Source organism: Babjeviella inositovora (assembly GCF_001661335.1).
Source record: "Babjeviella inositovora NRRL Y-12698 unplaced genomic scaffold BABINscaffold_7, whole genome shotgun sequence".
Classification (NCBI taxonomy): Eukaryota; Fungi; Ascomycota; class Pichiomycetes; order Serinales; genus Babjeviella; species Babjeviella inositovora.
Window position 1 is genome coordinate 618,218 of NW_017566844.1, and position 24,268 is coordinate 642,485.

The 24,268-nt window shown below is 50.3% G+C and overlaps 9 protein-coding genes across 9 annotated transcripts; 2 read left to right on the forward strand and 7 right to left on the reverse strand.

Moving 5' to 3' along the window:
- Nucleotides 1–194: 194 nt before the first annotated feature.
- Nucleotides 195–2,842, reverse strand: BABINDRAFT_13877 (uncharacterized protein). The gene is made up of 3 exons (XM_019127118.1): nt 2,160–2,842; nt 2,043–2,103; nt 195–1,984 (listed from the first exon to the last, which is right to left on the reverse strand). The coding sequence occupies exons 1-3, from the start codon at nt 2,483–2,485 to the stop codon at nt 326–328; spliced, it is 2,046 nt and encodes a 681-aa protein (XP_018984890.1). The 5' UTR covers nt 2,486–2,842; the 3' UTR covers nt 195–325.
- A 502-nt stretch (nt 2,843–3,344) lies between these two features.
- On the reverse strand, nt 3,345–8,222 carry BABINDRAFT_37368 (uncharacterized protein; the record flags this gene model as incomplete). Its single annotated transcript, XM_019131821.1, has 1 exon — nt 3,345–8,222. One exon carries the CDS (start codon nt 8,220–8,222, stop codon nt 3,345–3,347), a length of 4,878 nt encoding a protein of 1,625 aa, XP_018984891.1.
- Nucleotides 8,223–9,591: 1,369 nt separating this feature from the next.
- On the reverse strand, nt 9,592–12,171 carry BABINDRAFT_161951 (ANP1/MMN9/VAN1 family protein). The gene has a single exon (XM_019129094.1). It carries the CDS (start codon nt 11,870–11,872, stop codon nt 9,785–9,787), a length of 2,088 nt encoding a protein of 695 aa, XP_018984892.1. The 5' UTR covers nt 11,873–12,171; the 3' UTR covers nt 9,592–9,784.
- Nucleotides 12,172–12,966: 795 nt separating this feature from the next.
- BABINDRAFT_16547 (E3 ubiquitin-protein ligase) lies at nt 12,967–13,362 on the forward strand (the record flags this gene model as incomplete). Its single annotated transcript, XM_019130337.1, has 1 exon — nt 12,967–13,362. A coding segment is annotated over one exon (396 nt), but the record flags the coding sequence as incomplete, so codon positions are not given.
- Nucleotides 13,363–15,002: 1,640 nt separating this feature from the next.
- BABINDRAFT_145006 (uncharacterized protein) lies at nt 15,003–15,986 on the forward strand. The gene has a single exon (XM_019127165.1). The coding sequence runs from the start codon at nt 15,162–15,164 to the stop codon at nt 15,900–15,902; it is 741 nt and encodes a 246-aa protein (XP_018984894.1). The 5' UTR covers nt 15,003–15,161; the 3' UTR covers nt 15,903–15,986.
- Nucleotides 15,952–17,209, reverse strand: BABINDRAFT_144746 (uncharacterized protein). The gene has a single exon (XM_019127164.1). It carries the CDS (start codon nt 16,761–16,763, stop codon nt 16,002–16,004), a length of 762 nt encoding a protein of 253 aa, XP_018984895.1. The 5' UTR covers nt 16,764–17,209; the 3' UTR covers nt 15,952–16,001.
- Nucleotides 17,210–17,890: 681 nt separating this feature from the next.
- Nucleotides 17,891–18,337, reverse strand: BABINDRAFT_23478 (uncharacterized protein; the record flags this gene model as incomplete). Its single annotated transcript, XM_019131311.1, has 1 exon — nt 17,891–18,337. A coding segment is annotated over one exon (447 nt), but the record flags the coding sequence as incomplete, so codon positions are not given.
- A 345-nt stretch (nt 18,338–18,682) lies between these two features.
- Nucleotides 18,683–21,312, reverse strand: BABINDRAFT_161955 (uncharacterized protein). Its single transcript, XM_019129095.1, has one exon. It carries the CDS (start codon nt 21,276–21,278, stop codon nt 18,786–18,788), a length of 2,493 nt encoding a protein of 830 aa, XP_018984897.1. The 5' UTR covers nt 21,279–21,312; the 3' UTR covers nt 18,683–18,785.
- Nucleotides 21,313–21,768: 456 nt separating this feature from the next.
- On the reverse strand, nt 21,769–23,909 carry TRP5 (tryptophan synthase; the record flags this gene model as incomplete). Its single annotated transcript, XM_019130833.1, has 2 exons — nt 21,769–21,782; nt 21,833–23,909. 2 exons carry the CDS (start codon nt 23,907–23,909, stop codon nt 21,769–21,771), a joined length of 2,091 nt encoding a protein of 696 aa, XP_018984898.1.
- Between the last annotated feature and the right edge of the window lie 359 nt (nt 23,910–24,268).

A 24,268-nucleotide genomic window follows, 5' to 3' on the forward strand; every position in this document is an offset into this window, starting at 1 on the left:
ATACCTTATACAAACTGACTAGTGACTGGCTAGATTGGTGTCACAATCATCCTGGGCCGTGTACGATAGGCATACGCCAATGAAACTCAAGGTCATGATGCCTTACTTCCCAGAACCGCGAAAAAATAAAACTAGGACCGTTGGTAAGATAATGTATTGAAAAATTTGCATCAAAGAAATAATATGGGTATAGAAAAAAAAAAAAAATCAAGCTTGCATCAGGCGGACCAGATGGTACGAGGAGTACAAGTCGTGGTGGCGTCGGTATTGCGGCTCGGAAGGAATATCAACTGTAGCCGCTGACAGCACGCACAACGGACACACCCTAATTCAGCTCATCCTCAACTGCCCCTTCCTTGACGTTGGTGTTGGTACCGGCTACAGCTCCCACATTATCGCTGGTAGTAGACTTGGTAGGAGCGTGAGGTGGAGCAAACTCGGAAGGCTGCCCGGCGTTAAAAGGCACGTGGTGTGGATAATACATGTAGTATTGTGGCATGGTACCCTGCGCGTACTCCATTCCTTCGTATTGGGGATAAGGCTGGTAGGCCCCGTAGTAATACGGTGGCATCGCCCCGTGGGCGATTGGCGCATACTCGTACGACCCATAAACCTCCTTGGTTGGAACGTAGTAAAAGTGTGGAATTGAAACCTGCGGCGGGTGCTGCACCTGGCCGGGGTCTACGTTAGGGCCTCTTCTCTTGAATCCCAGAACCTCGTCTGGTCTGTCGGAATACCCCACGGTACTCGGAGAGTAGAGTGTCTTGGAGAGGCCTGGAGAACCCGCGGTGTTCAAGCTCGGAGAAGTGCCAGGCGTGATCTCCTTTCTGCCTTTTATTTTCAGAGGCGTGTGGGCCTTTTCGCAGTCGTCGGTCAAGGTGTGCTCTAAATCGTCGTTGAGGGTCCTGTCGGTGCTATCGTCCTCTGGGGCATAGTAATCGATGCGGCCCCTGTCTTTAAATGTGACCGAAGACGCTTTGGAGCTATTGTGGTCGTTCCGGCTAAACCGCGAGGAGCGGAAGCTGGACACTTCGTTAGACGACGAGGTAGAGGCCTGTGCATACGATGGGAACCCAGAGTTGGACTTGAACGATCTAGACCCGTACATTGATTCTGCACGAGGGTTGATGATCTCACCGCTGGCCCGTCTGTTGCGAGAGAAGCTACCGTTTCCCTTGCCGAAACTGGAGCGGGACGAGACCGTACCTGTACTGGCCCGTCTTGACGGCAAGTTGATCGGCGGTGGTGCCAAAGTGAGCTTCATTTCGCTCGAACGCTTATGGTTGTTGTGGTGCATTTCACGGTACTGAACGTGCATGGTTTTCTCCATGAAGATGGCGTGGTTCTCCTTCTCCACGGCGGCCGCAGCGGCAACCTCAGTCTCGAATTTGATAAAACCAAAACAATTGTTGTTTGGCCGTTGGACCAAAACCGCTTCGGCAATCGGCCCGTGATTGCTGAAACGGTCCACCAACTTTTCTTCCGTCACCCGAGGGTCCAACTGGCCAACAAACACAGAGAACTTGTCGATGGTAACATCTTCTAGCATGTCAGCTGGGGAGTCCAAGTTTTGCGCCCATTCCACGATCCAAGCGCGGTCGTTACGCAAGTTAGCATACGCTCTGATAGCATCATCGCGGTACGCATACTTGCAAAAGAACGCATGGCTGGTCTTATCCCCAGAGCGGGCCTGTCTTGGGTGAAGGCCGCCGTACAACGGATAGGGCATGAGCTGTTCTACCTCACCAAACTCCTCCATGGACTCTCTGACGTGATCTACACCGAGTTCTTGAACCGACTCAGGAGCGATGTACAAGGTACGGTTCACTCTAGCTGACTCACAACGGATGGATCTGCCATCGAGAATAGAATGCTGACCTTCCAAGATTGCCTTTTTGGCGTCTACATCGGTTGAGAATTGGACAAACGCATACGGACGATTGGACGTATCTCTAAGTACCTTCACCATCGAAAGCTCACCCCACTAAAAACGCAACGGTTAATACGGATGCCAATGTACAGAGGGAACGGCTGTAACTTACTTTCAGGAAATGTTTCGTCACCGACATACACAAGTGGTCGTCGGACATAGAGGAGGAAAGGCTAAAGATGAGGTCAGAATTGGTTAACAAAGGGACAGATAAAACGTAATGACGTACCTTGCAACAAAGACACACGAAGACGGGCGACCGCGGAAGGAGCCGTTGTTGTGGCTCTGTGGGTCGTCAAACTTCTTTGCCGGTTTGGAGTCCTCAGATACAGCGTCTTGCACCTCCTCTTCACTTTCCAGGGCCCCCGCCTCATCCAGTTCAGACTCGTCTGAGGGGATAAGTGGCGGTGGGGCAAGGTTAGAGGAAAGAGGGTTAAGGAGAGCGTTCTCCTTTCCACCAAAAATCTCAACGTCTTTTGCAGCTTCTTCGGCAGCGTTGAGGTGAAGCCTCTCAGTGAGGACAGCAAGGAGATCACCGTTCTTTGGATGAGACATTGGAGGTTATCGTGGGCCAATACTAGGGGGGCGGATAGGTTTTATTAGGGGAGGGGTAAGACTAGAGCTAGGAGGAGGGTAGCTATTTCACTTCAAAAGCTGCAAGACTAACAAATGGTAAGGGTGAGGAAAATTAGAAAGAGAAAGATGGAGCGGCAATTGTAATAGGAAGTGTGGCGGACGGGGCGTTTAAATATAAATGCTTCAAAATGTGGTTTTGTGGTTATCGTTTTGGTAGGAAAGGTGCACGGGCATGATGCACCCCACAACCTCTCTCATCAAAAGGTCCCGCATCCACACTAACTGCGTGCCTGATGAAAGTAGAAGCCTTTAACACCAATATCAGAAGATACTAGGAGGACTATGAGTGACAGAACCGATGACTTAATAGAGTGTGCTGTAACTACATACAGTTGAAGCGCCTGTTTATGTTGCCAACGCGCACTTCCCTTATAACCCGGATGTCCCGTTATGAGAGCGCATCGCGTGCCAGACGCTGAGTGGCCGATAAAACGGTCCAGACTCGCTTTCAGAAAGTATAAAGTATGTTTGTCGCAATGGAAGTTGATAGGTGGCGTGGCTTATGTGATGTTGAAATAACACAACCTTGAAATGCAACTCGAGACAGGGCGTACGACGAAGTATAATAATCCCCATCTCACCGGGGGCCGACTGAGTTATTGAAGGTGTATACAATCAGGCCCACGATAAACGCAGAAAGGGGTGCACGCTGAAAAAAAAACGTATGCGATTTACAAAGCCAATACCGACGCCTCGGTCTACACTATTACCCACTTAATAAATAAATTTTAGTTAAAATGCCTAAAGGTAGATGGTAAAAGAGTTTGCAAGCTTCAACCTACACCTTGTTCTTCTTGGCCACAAACGACTCTTTCGACAACTGCACCAACACATCAATCTCTCCACTGTTCTCGCACATGCTGTGGAACAACGACTCCTGGTTAGAAATCAACGTGTACGGATCATCATACTCCACCACCCTCCCGGCGTCCATCACCAAAATCTTGTCGTAATCGATGATCGATCTCAATCTGTGTGCAATGGTCAAAATGGTACTGTTGGAGAATTCGTCTCTGATGGTCTGTTGGATCTTGGCGTCAGACTGGTAGTCGATCGACGCGGTCGCTTCGTCCAACAAAATCACCTTTGGCGACTTCAACAATGATCTCGCAAGACACATCAACTGCCTCTGCCCCTGTGACAAGTTACTACCACCCTCGCTGACCGGGTTGTTCAAGTTCAAGAACTTGTTGGTATTCTCGCCTGAAGCGTTGTCAGTGACGATAATCTCGTCGGAAGGCACTTCGGATGGCCCCATTAAGTTGACACGTCTCAAGGCCTGGTAGATGTGCTGGTCAGTGTACTGGTTGAAGGGGTCTAAGTTGGATCTGATGGTACCGGTGAACAACGTTGGATCCTGCGGAATGATGGTGATGGCCTGACGCAAGTCAAGCAATCCAATCTTGGTGATATCCACACCGTCAATCACAATGGAACCGGTTTCAGGGTCCAAGAAGCGGAAGAACGCGGTGATAATGGTGGACTTACCCGCACCCGTACGGCCGACGATACCCACCTTTTCGTTAGGCTGCACGTCGAACGTCACGTTCTTGATCACGCGCGGCAACTCTGGGGCGTAACGTAAGGAAACGTCCTTAACAGAGATCGCACCGTGTTCTGGCCATCTGGCAGGTGGGGCGTTCTCCGGAATGCGCTCAGCTGGTTCCTGCTCGATCTCCAAGTACTCCTGCAATCTCTCCACAGAGTTCATGTTCATTTCCACAATGGCGTAGAGACGCACGATCCACAATGCCGAATCACTGAAGGCAATAGCATATGAAAGAGACAAGCCGGCAAGACCGGCGTCGATACGGTCGATACTCCATAAAACAAAGATACCCGAACAGAACATTACCATGCACCCAATGGCATCGACACGGAACGACAACCATCTGTTGGAAACCCACAAGTAGAAGAATGGTCTGGAATTCTGGTCGATGCGCTCCAAGTTTTGTTGCATGAACCGACGTTCATCACCGTAGGCACGAATAGTAGCCACACCGGTCAAGGTTTCGGAAAAGTGCTGGTGGATAGGTGACTTGGTGATAGAATCGAATCTCTTCAACTCTCTGGAGGTGTTGACGTAGAAAATACCCACGGCCGAGTACGCACCGACGATCAAGAAGGCGAGAAGCAAGAACTGCGGAGTGATAACGGAGATGAGTGCAAGTGTGAAGAGACACTGTATGAAGGTCATGACAATCCCCTCGGCGCATGGGGTTAATTCCTGGTCCACCGACTCAATATCCTTGGAGAAACGATTCATGATACGGCCGATTGGGGTGGCATCGAAGAATCTCAATCTCGCACGCAAAACGGTGTACAAGACACGCTTGAAGATACGGTTGGAGGCTCTGATACCACCAAAGAAGCACACCAAGATTCTGATCGTACTGGAAAGCGCGTACACAAACCCAATGATGGAGTAGATAATGATATAGTACAAGGGGCCGTGTGCGTCCTTGATAACCACAGTTTCATACCCACTGGCAATGACCTGCGGGATGGAGGTGACGGTACGGACAAACGAGGCGATGGAAACCATGCTTGTGGAAGCTTGGAACTCAGAGGTGATCGACCACTTGCGCAACCACCAGGACTGGTACATATAGATCAACTGGGTGATAATAAAAAGCGACAAGAGGAAGGTCCAGGTTGGCCATCCACCGAAGATCTTGGCGTACCCGGAGTAGACTTTGAGGGAAACCACACCATCACTCTTGGACTCCTCCTCCACCAACTTACCCTTCTTCTTCTTGGACACGTTGATTGGAGTGTCGTCGGTGGTGGCATTATCGGAGGCAAGCTTCTTCAACTTGGCATCGATCTTGGCAGCCTTGTCTTTCATGTTGTCGTTTTTTTCCTTCTTGTTCTTCAAGTCCTTCAAATTGACGGTGGACTGAGAGCGAGAGTTGATCACACTGGATCTGACCAAGTCATCATCGCCCAACACACCAACGCCAAGCAACTGATCTGGGGTGTCCTGGGCTTTAATACGCCCGTTTTCCATCACCACGATCCATGCGGCCTGCTGGACGGTCAAGGCGACGTTGTGCGAGACCAAAACACAGGTTCTGTTCTCCATCAAGGGCCCGGTGATACAGTTCTCGTAGATCCACAAAGCGGTGTGAGAATCCACAGCACTCAAGCAGTCATCCAACAAGATCGTTCTCGAGCTCGAGTACAACGCCCTCGCGAGAGAGACTCTCTGCTTCTGGCCACCCGACAACGTGATACCCTTTTCACCAATCTCCGTTTCGTCACCCGCCTCGAGGATCTCAAAGTCGCGCGACAACCCACACGCATCAACAACAGCGTTATAGTGGGACTCTTCAAACGGAGCGTCAAAGGTGATGTTGTTTCTGATGGTGTCGTTGAGCAACCAAGCAGCCTGTGAACAATAAGCGACCGATTCGGTGAACCCGGTAACGGGGTCGGCAACGAGCTCATCTCTTGGCAAGACACCCGGGAGGAACACCTTACCGGAGGTCAATTCCATTTCACCAAGCATAGCCATCAACAAGGAAGTCTTACCGGAACCGGTAGGACCGATGATCACGTTCAATTTGCCCACCTTGAAGTCAATCGAGAGGTCACGCAACTTGAAGTCATTGGCCGAGTCGGAGTCCCAGGAAAAGTTGGCATTCTCGAAGCCAATCTCGGGGGAGTTAGGGCCCCTTTCGCAGAGCAACTGTTCGTACTTGTCAGTTTCAATCTCGTCGAGGAACTCACCCACACGGTCAAGAGACACCTTGGACTGAACGAGGAAGGAGACGACATCGGCAAGCTGGTCCAACGGGTTTCTCAACAAGTTGAACAAGGACAATGCGGTAAAGGCAATTGGGGCAGTGAGGGTTTCACCCGCAACAATGGTGTAGCAGTAGAAGGAGATAAAGGTCACCAAGGTTGGGGTGAGGAACCACGAGAAACCACCAATGGACCAAACAATCGATCTCCATTTCAAAAGGTACATCTCGTCGTGTCTGATGGCTTCAATCGCTTCCGCAAACTTGTGTTCCCAGGCAAAAAACTTGATTATACGAATGCTCTGGAGCGTTTCATTGATCTTCTGAATACGCTTATCGGTGATGGCCAACATGTCCTTTTGCAACTTGGAGACGGTGGAGGCAATCTTGTAGTTGACAGGAAGGAGGAAGATGATCCCAAAGGAGCCCACAAGGGCTGACCACCCAAGGAGGTTAAATAAGAAGTAGATAGAAAGCACAAGCATCAACACGGAACTAACAAAGTAGTGCAAGTAGCCACAGAATTCCGACACCTTGAAGGCATCGATCGACATCAAGTTGATGATCGCCCCGAGATCCGCACTGCCCTTCTTCTTTTCGTCCTTGTCTGTGACAGATTCGTCGGACGAATCACTAGCCTTTTCGTCCTCAGTCGTTTCGGCAGTGGTGACACGTCTCCTCAAAGCCTTGGCGTAGACTTCACCGATGATGACGGCTCTCATACGAACACAGACCCTTCTGCCGCAGAACAAAGACTGCCCCGAGGCCACGGAGTCGATGATTTTAACCGTTGGCATCAAGAACACAAAGAACCACGCAAGCAGGGCGGAGCTTTGCTCAGGCTTGTCAACGTACTCCAAGATCTTCTTCAACAACAAGGAAGGCATGAAGACGAGCACCGAGTCCACGACGGCCCAGAACGCCTGGACCGCAAACAACCACTTGAAGTGGGAAACCAACTTGAAGGTGAAGCCACGGGTGGTCTTGTAGGCCTCAAAGCTCTTTAAGATGTGCGCGGCGTAGTCATCTTCGCGCAAACCCCAGACGTCGTTCTTCACCAATGGCTCTTTGTAGGCCTTGCTAATCATGCTGTCCACCCAAGAGTAGGTGGAGAGAGAGAAAATGGAGGAGACGTTTTCCGGAGATGGCTTGATGTCCTTGTCGGTGACGTAGAGAATGGCCGGCCTATCGCCAACCTTGGCCGTGTAGTTCAAGAAAACGAGGACCGAGGAAATGGCAAACTCAGCGGTGTAGTAGTGGTACACGGTTGGGTTCTGGATGTGGATGTACGCGGATCTAAAGGCAAGGAACGCTGGCACCCAGTTCGTAAGGTACAAGGTGGTGGAGTGCACCCATAAATTTGGCAAGCCGCGGTTCCATGCGGTGATACGGACAGTGCAGAGGGTACACAAGTACACCCAGAAAGCGAGCTTGGCGTAGAGAATCGCGGTGGAGGGCCATTCTTGGCGCAATTCTTCAACAAAGAAGCAGGCGAGGGAAATACCCACCTGCAAGATAAGCAAGACTTCCTCGAGCACCACTCGGAGGCGGTCCATGGTGTCTCGGTATACAGGAACGGCTTCACCGTGCACCTTACCGTCAGCGCCGAGGCTGGAGATTCTGGCAATGTCAAAGTGGCGGGCCTTAATTTCCTCGATGGAATGGGCGTGGCTGATGGTACCGTACGAAGCAGAGGTGGCCAACAAGGGCTCGTTTTCGGACTCCGGTAAGGCAACGGACTTGGAGCGGGCGGAAAAGGCGGAAAGGAGGAGAAGGAAGAGGGAAATAGACCCGATAACGAGAGGAATCCCGGCGTCAAGGTAGTAGTGTCTCGCGCACACCGTCACATCATCAAAATACCAGAAGTCACAGTTCGGAACCGGGAGGGGCAACGAGTGGTTGGAGTACATGATGTAAGGCTAAACGTGAGAAATTGCGAGTGGCTGAGTGATACAGTAAGGGGTAGACGGGATATGGTATCACCTTTGAGTTGGAATGTAGTGAAGTGTAGGTAATCGAGCGATGGGCTATTATATAGAATACAGGTTACGATTAGGTTTTTTTTCCTGTTCAAACAATGTATTTGCCAATAAGTCACAAGCGAAGAGGAATAGAAACGGTACGGCAAGGAGCTTTGATATATGTCGCAAGCCCCAGGATAGCCCGCGTAAAATTTTCACACGCGTTACGTCTCTATCGCGTGTGTGAAATGCATGAGCCCCTCAAGGGAAGCGTAATCTTTCGCCAGTGGGGTTATCGTGAGGCAGTCCCGCTGAATTTTCCGTTTTTCGGTGAGTGCTGCATACAGATAGCGCCCTCCCAAAGAGTCACTTCCAGTGGAGGATTTTCCTCATTGGGCTTCTCGGCGCCGGAAACAGTGGTAATTGGCGCCGTGGTGGCAAACGGCTGTACGCGCTAATGACAAAGTTTAAACGCCACCAGATCTGCATCGACAGAGAAGTTAGTGGCGAAACAAGAATACGGTTTTTATGGTTGAATAATAGTTATGCCGATAATGCTGAGATCAGCAAGGTTTAGAAAGCTTGCAGAGACTTTGACTATTCTGATTGAGATATACTACCCTGCTTACGTGTAAGCCTCCCGTTGAAATCTGTAGTTCTCTTTTCCTCCCTTGTGGTACCTGTAACAACAAGACCGTTATAGATTATGAAGAATAGGTTATATTCTGTGTTAAATACACGAGCAATCAGCTAGAACCGTGAATCTTTATATACTGCTTGGGGGTCAGCACCTATCCGTCACTCTTACATGACTAGCAAGCGGGGTTCGCGGCACGATAAACGTGAAAAATTAACTCTTTAGCATGCCCGCCCTGCATTGATTGCCACCTTTAGGCAGGTTTCGCAATCTGAGAGAAACTGTGTGCAGCTTTACCGGCATATGCATGTGACAAACCCTCTGCTGGCATAGAGGAGCCTGAAACTACCTTATCTAGCTCTAAAGACACGGAGTATACGCCCACGCCCTGAGGTTTGACTAAAGATGACTCGTGGTGCAGAGGTGCTAAGACCTGGCCACATTTTTAGTAGAGCTTGCGAGCCAGGGTTATAGTGTAACAAGTGCGCTTATCCTTACATGGACAGTGATTATAGTGCCAGTATGCGGCTATGGCATGAGTGAGGAGTGGCGGGAAACTTAGATATAGCTTCAGTTAATGCCATATGGTGACAGAAGAGATAGAGCTGAGTGTACCTTTGCAATATACATTAGATCTGATCTCATAAGGTGGAGCTTTACCTAAACTTCTACATCGATTGCTTTACCATTTTCAAACTAATCCGGTTGATAGGTCTCCACTCAATACCCTACCAAGACAAGTTACTATAGCAGTTGTATTTTAAGGAGTAAAATATATAATAGTACCGCAAAATGCAAAGTGAAGGCGGAATAAGCGACATTCACCCCTATAACCACAGCCCAGTATCCGGCCTCACCGACGGAACATCCGTACCTAAGCGTCCGGAGTAAGATCAAACAAATCGTTCATTTCCTTGCCCAACGGATCGGAGAAATCGGTTGGTGGGTTTCCAACCGCCGCATCCTGACCCCCAGCCTTCTGGCCCATCTCCTGGTCCGCCTTGACCTTTTCGATGGCGGCCTTCTGCTTACCAGTATTCACCTTAGACTCTTCCTTCTCGGCCGCGGCATCAGCCTTTTGTTGAGCCTTCTTCTCCTCGAGCTTCTTCTGTTGGGTCTTCTCCTCAAGTCGCTTCTCTTCGGCCTCCTTTTCTTTCTGAGTCTCCGAGATATTTTGCTCGTCCTCTTCTTTCTGAGTTTCCTGGATTTTTTGTTCGTCATGGCTGTCTTTAATATTGTCGTTCGAAGGGTTGATCTCCTCCATGTCATCCTCCTTTTTCTTTTCCTCCTCTTTCTTTTCTTCCTCTCTCTGCTTTTCCTCCTTGTGTTCGTCTTCCTCCTTGTGTTCGTCTTCCGGCTTCTCTTGGGTTTCCTCATGCTCCTCAAGGTTTAACTCGGGGAATTCGTCAGTAAACTTGACAAACTTGAAGTTGTCACTTCTGCCGTCGTTGCCCACCGGGCTCAACGGGAAGTTGCCAAACACCGCCTCACCCTCGGTATCTCCATATCGGTTTGGAGACTGCTTAAACTTGTTCATGATGGCCATCTCAACCCTGTCGTAATCGCCCGAGTCGGGCGAATTAGCATAGATATTGATCATGTCGTTTCTGTCATCCATCTGCTTCAAGAACTCGTCCGACTCGGTCCAATCCACCTTGATCTTGCGCGTCTTGGACAAATCCGTATTCTTGAAAACGTTCAGCTTGAGTACATCCCAGTCCAGCTGGACCTCCGTGAACAAAGTCTTCCACGACTTGTCGTAGAACCTCTTGTTCTGGGCTTCCATGGCCAAGCGCTTCGCTTCGACCTCCATCCACTTCATGTGTTTTAAATCGGCGGACGATGGCTCGTAGATGTGCCAGACGGTGTAGTGCGGTAACCCGATCACCGACTTGCCCATAGTCTTGCACAACTTGCCGAACGCCTCGGTCTCGGCGTGCTTCTTGAACGAAAACGCGGGGAACATGCCGCCCTCCTTGAATACGGTAGCCTTAACGAGAATGGAGACTCCACCAATCCCGTCGAGCTCCATTTCCAACTCTGGATCCCCGTCAGGGTCGCGGAGATACGCCAAATGCGGTCTCCAGGTCGCATACTCCTTGTAGCCTTCGACAATCACGGCATCCTCGTCCAAGCGGCCGGCGAGCTCCACACCACCCTCACTTTCTTGCCACGAGTTCAAATCGTACGGCTGGTAGGAGCCGAGCCAGTCGGGCAACGGTCTCCAAACATTGGGCACGATCACATCCTTGTCGTGGTGCATCAAGTCTTCAAGAATGGTGCCGGGCACCACCTCCACGTCGATATCACGCCAGTAGACCCACGCATGGTCCGGGCGCAACGCAATGGTGAGCAACCAGTTGCGGGCAATCGCCATCAACTTACGGCGCGGGCCTTGGGCCGCGAAACCGTGTCGGTCAGAGAAGGTCTGCCCGACGACCTGTCCAAAGTCTCGCTCGTAGATGTTGATACGACCAAAGTGCAGGGACACATCCTCTGACGCCTGAATCAGGCGCAAATTCTGCTTCAAATCGGCGATGGTAGAGTCTGTGGTGTCAGACACCAAGAACGCCAAATCGATCAAGTTGTGCGGGTACGTGAGATTGCGGAGGGTCAGGAAGAACATGGGCAAGTGCGCGGACGCGTCACGCAACGGCACAAGGAAGAGCACCCGCTCTTCGTTTCGCCAGCCCTCAGCGGTAGGCAGGTAGTCCGCGAGATCGTAGAACTCAACGCCCAACCTCTCACTCTCCGCGGAGCCATGCCACTGCGCGGACGAGGGGAAGTCGGGGTAGTAGAGCCCGCTGGAAGTCGTGTAAATGTGGTAGTCGAGCGTTACAAGGAGGTAGTACGCAATCACGGTGAATGGTAGCACCGCATAAATGCACCAGATAATGTACAGGAACGTCGAGTCGGGCGACGTGTAGCCGCGCTTGGCGGCGAGTGGTAGTTGACCTTCCATTAGGCTGAATGGGCTTTTTCTGAGAGGGGCTGTCTGGTGGATCGGCGTTTGAGGGTAAAATGCGGCTGGACAGCTGACTGAAAAATGGGTCAAGCAAGGGCTAAAAGAAGCGGATCAAGCTATAGAATTTGACCAATACAAACAGTAAGGTGTGAGTAACCGGTAGGCTATCAAGTGAGACAGAGCAAATCGAGATTAGCAATGAGATCAGATGGGGGGCTCAAACTGAGTGTCCTTTGGATTAGATCGGATTAAAAGATAAAGGAAGGTGTCTTTGCTGAGCGTGGAATCAAAATGTGATGAATACGTTTAGCGCCGATCAGAAAGGTACGAGTTTTTTTTTCGTGTACGTAAAGCAGATTGCGTTTCAAGTTTGGGCGTGAAAGTCCCTGGTCGTGCAGTAGATTGGAAATGACGCGAGGTACGCCGCAGCATAGGCCAACGGACCGCCCCCGAATCGAGACGTTACAGAGAGACGGGGTGGTGGGACCTGAACTATTGTGAGGTACAACACTCAATCCTAACCAGACACTGAGTTTTGGATAAATCGATATTCCAGAGGAGAGTGGAAGGCTTAAGCAGTTTTCACGGTAAGGCTTTGGCTGGGAGAGAGCTCGCATGTAACAAAGGTATCCCAGACATCAGATAGTATATAATTGTATCTTATTCACGTATAAAGTATTGTTTGTAAGTACAATGTTGAGGGTGTTTCCTTCGCCAATTGGCATCCTTCTGGTAGATGTCTGCCTCACACCCGGTACATGTCCGCCTCCAGTCCATGATGGCACGCACAACCTCTATTGTACACCCCTTGAGAATTTCAAATACACATAAACAAAGACCCCAAAAACCCAAAAATTTACCGATTTACACATTTCTTTATAGTCTGCCATTCCTCTAGCTAGAAATTCACCTCCTGCATATACCACATGCCTTACGTAAGCAACAATTTTTCTACATGAACCGCATCTAAAAGCGGCTGTTTGATCTATCAAAACACTGTTCACAGAAAAGATTATTCAATGTTCTGTGCAAGTACGTACCCACCGTTTACAAATGGCCAACCAGACATCGTCTTGGACCTTACTAACATCACAGTTTCGGGTAACGTGGCTAGAGAGCCGGTGTTCTCGCCAAAGAGCGGCCGGATCTTCGAAAGATCCACCGTCGTTTCGTACATTCAGAAGTTCCACAAAGATCCGGTCACCAACGACGAATTGGCCGAGGAAGATTTGCTCCCAGTGGCGGCGGCCACAGCCCCAGCTATTTTACCCACCACAACCTCCATCCCGTCGCTTCTATCGGCCATGCAGACCGAATGGGACTCTGTCGCGTTGGAGATCTTTCTGTTGAAGAAGCAGGTCCAGAAGGCGCGCGAGGAGTTGTCTGTCGCTTTGTACCACCATGATGCCGCGGTGCGCGTGGCATCGAAGGCTCTCCAGGAGAGAGACGAGTACAAGAAGGCCTTACAGGAGTTGTCTGCCTCCGTCGGCAAAGGCGAGTCGTTGGACATTGCTATGGATGAGGGGAGCGCTCGATCTAATGCGGCACCATCTGTGACTCGTGTTCCTCCGTCTGTAGCAGAGCAAATTTCCAGTGCCGGAGACACGTTACTCGCGTTGCACCGGTCTCAGAAATCAAAGTCCACTGCTGCTGCTGTAACAGGCTTACACACATTACGTGATTCGGTCCATAAGGTTTCCATGAAGAAGGCCACGGCTTCGGCCCTTTCGAGCACCAACAGACTCCTTGTGGGCTCTTCGACCGGGACGTCGGTCGTAGTGGACCTTTCCAACCCAGACCACAACGACGAGAAGATAGCCTACACCAAAATGGGTCCCGTGACGGCTGCCGCCTGGGTTTCCACCACCCCTGTCCCCGGCGAAACCGCCGCCTTGACCCCGATCATTGCCCTTGGCTCTAAATTGATGCTTGGTGGCAATGCCAAGACTGCCACAGACATCAATCGGGGCGGATTGAACATTGTTGCGCTTGCGGTCCATCCATTATTGTCACACTTGTTTGTCGCGTTTACCGAGACGGGGGTCTGGGCTTTGCACGACACCACTGCCCAGCTCTTTCAATCCGCCCCTACGGACCACGTCTTGACGTCTGGTGCGATCCACCCCGACGGCGCCTTGATTGCCTCGGGGTTTGCGAATGGTGATATTATCGTTTACGAATTGGCCTCCGGAAACGTCGCGGGCACATTTCACGTCTCTGATGCGGCCGTCACTTCCGTTATGTTTGGTGTCAACGGGTACTCGTTGTTTGTGGGGACCGAGGCGTCCCAGGTGCACGTGATTGACTTGCGTAAGGGAACTACATCGGCAGTCATTGATACTGCGTGTGGGTCTATCCGCGGCATGACTACCGACCCGGCATGCCTGTTGTTGGTCACTTCTGGCGAGAGATCCACCGTGTTTCATAGGTATATCAAGAAGGGCAAGGAGTGGGTTGCAAACGCGGGTGTGTTAGAGGGGACCAAGGTTGCAGTCACGGATTTGTACTGGGAAACTGGTGCTCCACACATTGTGTGTGTCGGCTTGAGCGGACAGATCGTTGAGTGTGAGTTTCAGGCATAAGAGCGCGGCATCTATGCAGTGAAGAGCATTCCTAGAAACTTTAGAGTGGGGTGTAGATTATAATGGGTTTGACCAATATGTATATTAAAAAGTAAAGAATGATTAAGGGAATGAGAGTTGTGGTACGGGGCTGTATCTGATTTATAGTGTAGCGCTTATGTTATGTATGCACAAATATTGATTTAGAGGAATATCTGCGGATAAATATGTTGTATTATTGCAAATATGAATTGTTTCGGCCGTATATATTGAATAGGCTGGTATAAGCACAGTACTGATCAATGACTGATATCTCGGTATCCTGGTTAGCGTGGGATTACAAGTGTGGGCTGTTTGCTGACATTTCCAGAAACCCGGCAGCCGGACTAGCCCGGAACCTATCTGCATGTGGGATGCATATGCAGGTTTATATCCAACCAAAGCGCCCGTTGCGGTTGTAGCAGTTTCCTAATCCGTATTAACGTTCTAAGGAGCCACTCTGCAGTATCTATGGAGTCTTAAAGTTAAAAGAGGGGTTTGTCAGAGTAGCCCCAAGGTGGTTGTGGACCTATTAAGAACAGTAACCCGTCCAAGCCTAAACACCATTCAGTACCATTCCTAGACACCGCCATTCACAGACACCACCAATCCCAGACATCACCAATCCTAGATAGACCAGAGATCATTCCAAGATACCTCAAGGGGGCGTAAACTAAACCACAGAAATGCCAAGTTTCCTTCGCACAATCCGGAACATCCCAAACTCCTCCGTGGAGGTGAAACTTCTAAACGCCACAAGTAACGACGCATGGGGACCGATGAGCTCCCAGCTCGACGAACTCGCAAAACTCACGTACCACGCAGAGGCATTCCGGAGGGTTACGAAACATCTTGTCAAGACCTTGTCTGCAAAGACCAAGTACTGGCGATCGATCGCCAAGCTGCTCATGGTGACGCATTTCTGCCTCCAGACTGGCCTGGATGCATTTATCCAATGGGCTCGTGCCACAGTCTGTATATTTGTTGGTTTAAAACGATTCAATATGGAATCTTTTACCGGGGATGAACTAGAACAGGCGCAGCAGATCCAGGTCAAGGCCGCGAGTATTGTGCAGTTAGTGGAGAATCCGGAGAAACTTGAGCGTATGAGGGCCGGCTTCCACCAGCTCCGGTCAGAATTGGAAAAGCCCGGGGTATACAACCTGTCGAAAAAGGAGAAGGTTCTTCGGGCCGATACGTTTTTTATGGAGGAGCGATGTGAGGTGTTTGAAAGGAGCTCGAACACGATTCACGGTAGGAATAGTTTCTATCTGGAGATGAATATGAGCAAACAGAGCGGTAATTTTCCGCAGCCATGGGGGTTACACCCTGTGGAAGAAGTGAGTGAGGTGATTGTCTTGGATAGAGGGTCCCGGCCAACTCCCAGGTCAACTTCTGAGCTAATTCCCGTATGTGGCTATCAATAGCCTACACATCGTAGCAAGCATTATAAGAATAGAAATGGGATGTATCTAATACTCATACGGCAATTAATCGTGATAAGTATAAGCAGATCTTATACCCACCTATAAGAGAGAGAAGAAGACGGTGAGGCCGACAAGGCCCGACACCGAGTATGTGAGTTTTGCATCCTTCATGAATGCAGACGCAAGCGGAACGGCAAGATTGTTTGCACCGGCGTGCAGTGTAGAGGATGTCGAAGATGCGGATGATGTGGTCGTGATGGTTGTGGCGACAGATGTGGGTTCCACGGAAGCGGCCGAAGTTGTATGTAAGGAAGAGGGAGAAGAGGAAGAAGAGGAAGAGGGAGATGAGGAAGAGGAAGAGGAAGAAGAAGATGAAGAGGAAGAAGAAGAGGAAGAAGAAGAGGAAGAAGAAGAAGAATACGAGGAAGAATACGAGGAAGAATACGAGGAAGAAGAAGATGAGGAAGAAGACTCAATCGCGGATGACGTAGACAAAACTTTGGTGCTTGATGCAATGCTGAATGTGGAAGATGGAGTCGGGATGGCAGCCAAACCTTTGGACAAATCCTCAGCCAATCGGGTGGAGTACCACGGTAAGTTAGCCACCATACTGGAAACCATACTCAATGGGAAGTCTGAGCCCACCAAGGACGTATACGAGTCGTCGGTGGCTGTCTGTGCAACCAAGAACAATTCGAGTATTGTTTGTGGTAACGGCTGGACATTATTCTGTATATATGACATGTATTCCTGCTGGTGGCTCTCCACATCGGAGATCAACGCTGTGACGTAACCATTGGTGTTGATGTTCTCGGCCAAGGACGCGGTAGCGAAGGCGAGGAGACCCAAGATGGTATGCATAATGAGATATATATTTGGTGGGCTTCAAACCTGGGGTTAGAAATAGAAGAACGCATGGCGCTTATATATCTCCTCGAAATTAAAGATCCACCTCTTGGCGCTATTTTTAGGGTCGTTGTTGCTGAGACATTGACTGTATTTTGGCGGGGACATGCGTCAACTCCGTGCTGCAGCTGCGCTAATTTTTCCTCCACACATGAAAATTACGTCACAGTTCCAGCAAAAATTAACTCCGTCGTCAGGTAACCAGTGAACGATTTCTAAATATAGGCGATTCCAACTTCCTCAGAAATTTCCATGGATCATTTCCGCTACCAGGATGACTGTTCGTGTGTACTGGAATCGGTTCAATTTCCATTTGCATCTTATAGGCCACTCGTTTCGAAAAATTACATAAGGGCACCCAGTGCTGACACCATGTAAACCCCAATATTTATACCAGACCTTCGGACCCTGACCAAATGTTGTAGAACACTCAGATTTTTCATATGCACACAAGTGGCAGGACTTACACCTTAATTCAAGTAAATAGGAAATACTAGATAATAGTATGTCCTGGCGTTTTTTCTCCGGTCCCCCAATACATTGCTGACATACCGGCGGCTTCTTGTTTGCTCTGTTCCACTAACTGGCAAACACGGATGAAAGAGAGAGTTTACGACAGAATCTTCCACCGAAATAGACCACACTATATGCCGGTAACCATGCTAACTACGAACTCGTGTCATTCAAGTTTTTGAAATATGACGCCTGTTTTCAAAACTGCAAGTCTAGTGAATGTCAAAAATAGCGATCCAAGTTTCTGAGAGCTTTACCCCACAAAGTTCTGCTTCAGGGTGATTATTGAGCCTCATTAATAACTTTCCACCCTAGACGATTAACGTCTAATCTATTATGCAAATAAAAGTACACTACATACACCCCAAACGACTTCATCTACATCACTATTTAGAGTAAAATTCGATTTACGAGTCGGCAAATTATCTTAAAATAAGGATTAATATTCATTCAAACAATCATTATAGAAGTTAACCCTTTACATCAACAGGTTATAAAAAATAGACAAACCCTAATATAGCGGCAACTTCCAACCGATTCCCCTGGTTTTTTGACAGCGAGGATCTTAATGAGACGGAATTAGTAGGTCTGGTAGAACTGGAACCCTCCAGTGATCTAGCTTGGGAGTTTAAGTTGTTGCTGGTGAACGTAACAGTGTCTGAGACTGTTGCGGACGGGGTGGCCTCTACAACGGGTACCGCTGAGGCTTCTGGCGCAGCGGTAAAGTCCCCAGGCACTTTAAACTCAGTAATAGAGCCTTTTCCTAACAAAGAATTATACCACGGAAAGGCGGTGATGTATGTTCGAAACTGAGTGAATGGGAAAGCATCCAAAGCCTTGGTGAGGTCCGTTTGGCCCTGCTGGTCCACGATATACTGGATCAAGGTTTGCGGGTACTTCAAACCGTTGTCTTTCATGTAAGAGGTGTAACGGTCATTGTTAAAGTCAAAGTCAAGGAGGAAATATGAAATGAAGGAAGCGTCGTAGGCAACGGCTTGGGCAACTTCCTCCGGAGAGGCACTAGTTGTGATGGCAGCCATACCCGCGGTAGCCCAAATGGCCCAAAGGATTCCAATCTGTCTGCAGAGCATCTTTGTTGAATACGCATATTAATATTCTTTTCAGGCTGCTCACTTCTTTAAATAGCTAGGATTGAACGCCCTTTCAACCAGCTCTTAGAACGCGTGCATATGTATGTCTGATAAAGTTTCCCCTTTCGGCCCACAAAGGAAGACGAGCTGGACCTCAAAATGCACCAAAGGGGTTGTGTCTTAGCCATGCATGATAAACCTTTTCCATCAGTTTCTACGGCATGGAATACTAGATGCAAGCCTTATTCCTTGAACCTAATCTTCTCTATTACCGAATCCGGTTTCCCGCATATACAACCTGGTATAAACCAAATGAAAACGTAGCATTCACCTCCGCTATCTAATCGTTCTATATGTAAGTATGCATGATACACTATGCAAAACCTCCTTTCTTTCTCTTTTTCTTTTTACCACCCTGTGACGGCGGGTTGGCCCTCTGCGGAGCTACCTGGCTCTGCGAGGGAACAAATAATGGATTAGACTGGGAAAAGCCCGTGGTTGGAACCCCCTGCGAGATGTGCATTCTGGGAACCGGCGTGGCGCGGACTTGGGACGAAGAGCTTGTCCGCGGGGCCACCACTCGTCTCGAGGGCAAACTCTGAGACGACTGCAGCTTTTGGGAAACGTTGATCATTGGGGTGAAAGAGTTGGCGAATCTCTGGGAGAAACGCTCGTCCGTAAAGTCTTCCATCGGTTCTTCCTCGTAGCCCTCTTCGTCCCATTCCAGAATCAACTCCTTTAGCTTCAGGGGTAATCGGTCAATGCTCCGTTGTAGCGTCTCCTCCTCCGCCTGGGGAGGAATTTTATGTGTCACTGAAATAAGGCTCAATCCGAAGCTCTTGGTGATGGCAGAGACGCAGTGCGCAGTTTCCCGGCGGAGCTCGGGATCTGCGGATTCAGCAATGCACCATACTTGGCTTAGCTCCCGGTAGAGCTCGGTCATGGTGGAGACTCTTTGTTGGAGCATATCCGATGACACATTGTTACTCTCTGCTTCCGCGCCCGAGAACAAGTGCGCGTAGGTGGCAATGTCGGAAAACTCAAGCACGCTGGAGGCGTAGTGCTCCTTGAACTGATCTACCATCGACTGGAGTTCCTCGATATGGTTGATTTTCCTGGGAGGTTCCACGAGCTGTGAGAGAGAAACGGTCTGGCCCGGTGTGGTTTTCGCGGTCACCGCCAAACCCAAGCGGTATGCGTAGTCTTGAATCGCTTCCTCTGTCCCGGCATCTACGTCCGCAGAGTTATCGACGTAACTGTCCACATCGTCAAGGTTACCAAAGAGTGCTTGACTCTTCCTCCAGAGGCCGTTAACCGTCACACGGGGGAAATACCTTTTTGCGCTGGTCTGGACTACGGGCTCATCGGGAGTTGATTCTCTGCTATCCTGTCTTCGTTTAGAAGATACAACACTGAGCAGAGGCTCGGTGGAGTACATTGCAAGGGAAAGCTCCAACTCTGTGGACATGCTGAGAAGCGCAAAGACTTTGGTGCCCTCTCCATACGACTCTTTCCCCAGCTCCGACGATGTGTCCTCGGCTGGGAGCATCACTAGCGTTCTGGATGCGGTGTCGGAATCCCGGTTGAGGTAAAACGGATCTTGTATAGAAACAGGTAGCCCGTCTTGGAAGGAGAATTGGTACACAAACACTAGAGGGTGGGTCTGGGAGTATATTGTCACGAGAATATGCGAGGATACGTGGGTTTCGGGGATGCTGAGCCTCAAGGATGGGTCACTGCTGTCCAAATAGTGCTTCCACGACACTAACCGCTTGATCTGACCCTTTAGCAGCACAAATATGAGCTCCTGGGAGGTGAGAATAAACGCATGGCTATCGTTGTTCACACACCGCTTAAAGTCCATGATGGTGGACCATGTGTTGGCGGTGATGATTGTCGTGCGTTCCTGGGTTTTGATGCTGTAGTTGACCACCTCTGCTCTGCTCATTACAAACACCGAATTGAAGTCAAAGCTCCACATGATACGCTTCCAGCATGAGAGAACAGTGGTATCCTGAATGGACGTTCCGCTAAGCTCTACTCGCTGAAGCGTTTGGAAGTTCTTTTCCTTAATATTCCAGACCCCAAAGTTGCCCTTGACATCAATGACCCCAAACTGTGTGATATCCCACGGATTAAACGCGACGTCGGCAAAGTTTTCGCTCTCTAACTCAGCCGTGGTGAAGCTACCCACTAACTGTATCTCTAAATCACCCCGGGACCCTGTAAGCTTCAATATGTATATATCGCTCTCTGTACGGATAGCTAGGTACGGTGACGTGGTTTCCATGTGCACAGCCAACTTTGGGAATTGCACCTGCTTTATGGGCGTAGGGAGTTTGAGTGAATATGGCCGCGCTATCCGTGGAACGCGAATGGCCGCAGTGTTCTGTGAGCCGGTGACCACTTCGTTCCTGTGAACAATGACGGCGATGTGGGCGGTGGTGCCGGTCTCGTCACCGACATAGGCAATGGTTTGCTTGACTCTTGTGGGTGTCTTTACCACTCCTGTGTCGAAAAGTTGGCCTATGGACGGATCAAGAATGTACCGTGAGAGAAGGTTGTTGGATTCGTTCATGAGCGTTTTATAGAGGCCCTGCGGTACGTAGACCTCATTCTTTTGGGCATCAACCGTGCTCAAGTTTGTGGTTGTTGTTTCATTTTGGATGGCTTGCTTCTGTATTTGACTGGGGACAAGTGTTTTACGGGAATGCCCGATTTTGTGGAGGGTGATTCCGCCGTTACGCACGCGACTGAGCTTCCACAGGGCCTCATCTCCACCAGCGTTGGTTTCGGAAAGGTTGATGGCACTGCCTTCAAGTCCGTAGCTTAGCTGGACCCCGAGACCGGCTTTGCTCGGCCACATATCTATAGCGGTGGGTCTTTGTTCTCGGATCTGAGACTGGGATGGGCCGATTGTCTTGTAAGCGTGCCGCATACTGAAAAAAATTGAAAACTTTGTTTGCAGGAGGAGGCATGCATAATGCGGGCTCGAATTTTGAGTTGGAGGCTCAGGGATATGTGGGTGTTTCTGGGTAGTTTTTCAATCTCAGTAAGGGTTGATATTTCAATCGGCGATAGGAATTCAAGTTTACAGAGTAGACAGCTACGATTAATCCTAGCCTGAGGAAATGCATTGATTCGATCTATATGATTGTGGCGGTGCCAGTCAAAACGTTTTAGACAGCACCGTCGTATTGTTTACACTACAAAAGAGCATTCTTTTGATTACCGCGTTTTAATTTCCTAAGCTATACAGATGAAATCATTCTCAAGAAATAAACACTAGGAATCAGCGGCATAACAGATTAGCGGCATAATTTACAAACCCTTCAAGAGTTTAGTTTTGACCAAGCTCACTTTGTTCGCTCTTTGTTCGCTCTTTGTTCACTCAGTTGGTTGCCGGCCCAGCACCGCCACTGGCATCGAATCTCAAGTCCCAGCCAATTTCTGGCCCCAAACGTGGCAAGATCTCGGCGACATTCTGTACGTCCTTGTCACCCCTACCGGAAACATTGATAATCAAAGTCTGGTCCTTACGCATGGTCTTGGCGATCTGCACCGCCCCATAGACAGCATGCGACGATTCCAAGGCTGGGATGATGCCCTCCAACTGCGACAACAACTTGAAACCCTCCAAGGCGTTGGCATCAGTAGCAGCCATGAAGTCGGCTCTGCCGGTGGCCTTCCAGAACGCCAATTCCGGACCAACACCTGGATAGTCCAATCCGGCAGACACGGAGTGGGTATCGTGGACCTGGCCGTCGCTGTCCTGCAAGATGTAAGTCTTGACACCGTGGAGCACACCCGGCTTCCCGACGGTCAAGGTGGCGGAGTGGCGCTCGGTGTCCAACCCGTCACCACCGGCCTCCACCCCGACCAATCTCACAGACAAGTCCTTCTCAAACGGAGAGAACATCCCGGTGGAGTTAGAGCCACCACCGACACAGGCCATGACGCAGTCTGGCAACTTGCCAGTCTCCTTCAAGAACTGCTCCCTGGTCTCTTGGCCGATGACGGACTGGAAGGTACGCACAAGGATTGGGTATGGGTGAGGCCCAATGGCGGAACCAACTACGTAGTGGGTGGTGTCGAGGTGGGAAACCCAGACACGGAAAGCCTCTGAGGTGGCATCTCTGAGGGTTCTGGTGCCGTTGGTGACTGGCACCACAGAGGCGCCGAGCAACTTCATTCTGAACACGTTCAACGCCTGCCGACGCACGTCCTCTTCGCCCATAAACACGGTGCACTCGAGACCGAACTTGGCACAGGCGGTAGCAGTGGCCACACCGTGCTGACCAGCACCGGTTTCGGCGATAATCTTCTTCTTTCCGAGACGCTTGGCGAGTAAGACTTGAGCAAGCGCATTGTTGATCTTGTGGGAACCGGTGTGGTTGAGATCCTCACGCTTCAACCAGATCTGGGCACCGCCGCAGTACTCAGACAAACGCTCGGCCCGGTGGAGCGACGATGGACGGCCGATGTACTGGTACAAGCCGCGAAACTCAGCCCAGAAGGCCGGGTCAGCCACGGCAGCCTCAAACCCACGCTCAAGCTCGGACAAACACGAGTGGAGAGCCTCTGGGACGTACTGGCCACCGAAGTCACCGAAACGAGAGCTATAGGTGGAAATGACATCCTTCAACGGAGCGGTAGCTTCGCCTGGAACGTACTTCTCAGACGCCACTCTTCCCGGCTGCTGGCCGTCACCGAGAATGGATTTGACATAGGCCTCGGCGGTGGTGCCCCGGGTACCTGCGGCGGACTCGCCGAGGAGGGTAATAATGTTGGAGCCAATCACCACACCGTCGGCCGTAGCACCAAAGGTCAAGAAGTGTTCCCTGGTGGAGACCCCAAACCCGACGGCTAACGGAATGTCGCCGGTGACGCTTCTGATGCGCGCAAGGAGCTCTGGAATCGCGGTACTGATGGTCCCTGTGGCCCCGGTGGAGCCCATACGAGACACCACGTAGATAAAGGAGTCGGCAATGCCGGCGAGGGTTTGCAAACGCTCGTTGGTGGTGGACGGAGCGACAAGCGGGACGTACGAGAGCTGGTGCAGGGTGCAGTAGCCTCTGAACTTGACGGCCTCTTCAGGTGGAAGGTCGACGACAATAAATCCGTTGGCTCCGGCGGCTTTAGAGTCCTCTAATATACGCTGCTCTCCGTAGATGAGGATCGGGTTGTAGTAGCCCATGAGGATGATCGGCACGGTGACCCCGGCAGCACGGGCTTGCTTCACGAGGTCGAGACACTTGGTTACGTTGATTCCGTTGTTGAGAGCAACAACGTTGGCAACCTGAATGGTTGGACCGTCAGCAATAGGATCGGAGAACGGAATTCCGAGTTCGATGATGTCGACACCGCCGGCCTGCATCCCGAGAAGAATCGGCACGGTGTCTTCGATGGTAGGATACCCGGCGGTGATGAAGGTGACGAGGGCACTGCGGCCTTCGGCTTTGCACTTGGCGAATGTCTCGCGGAGAAGAGAGGACATGGTTGTTGATGGAGAAACAAACAGGAAAGAGAACTATGGTGGAAGTGATCATATTTATAAGATGCGAGTGTCACCGCGAAAATAAGAAATGTGAATGAGTCAGTTCAGGGTAACGGGGGCAAGGCAGGAGAGCGTGCAGGAGGGGGTACAGGAAAATGAGGGTGTGGGACGAGGAGCCAGAGCAGAAAGGGACTAACGCAATCGTCAGGGAACAGGCATTGTCCAAACTAATTTGGAGGAAGTGCTGGATTGACTCTGTTTGATTATTCAAAATGAAAATGAGTCAGTTTAGGGTAACGGAGGAGGGATGTACAGGATAGAAGCTTGGTAAGGTCTGAGGGGCCAGTAACTGGCATTTT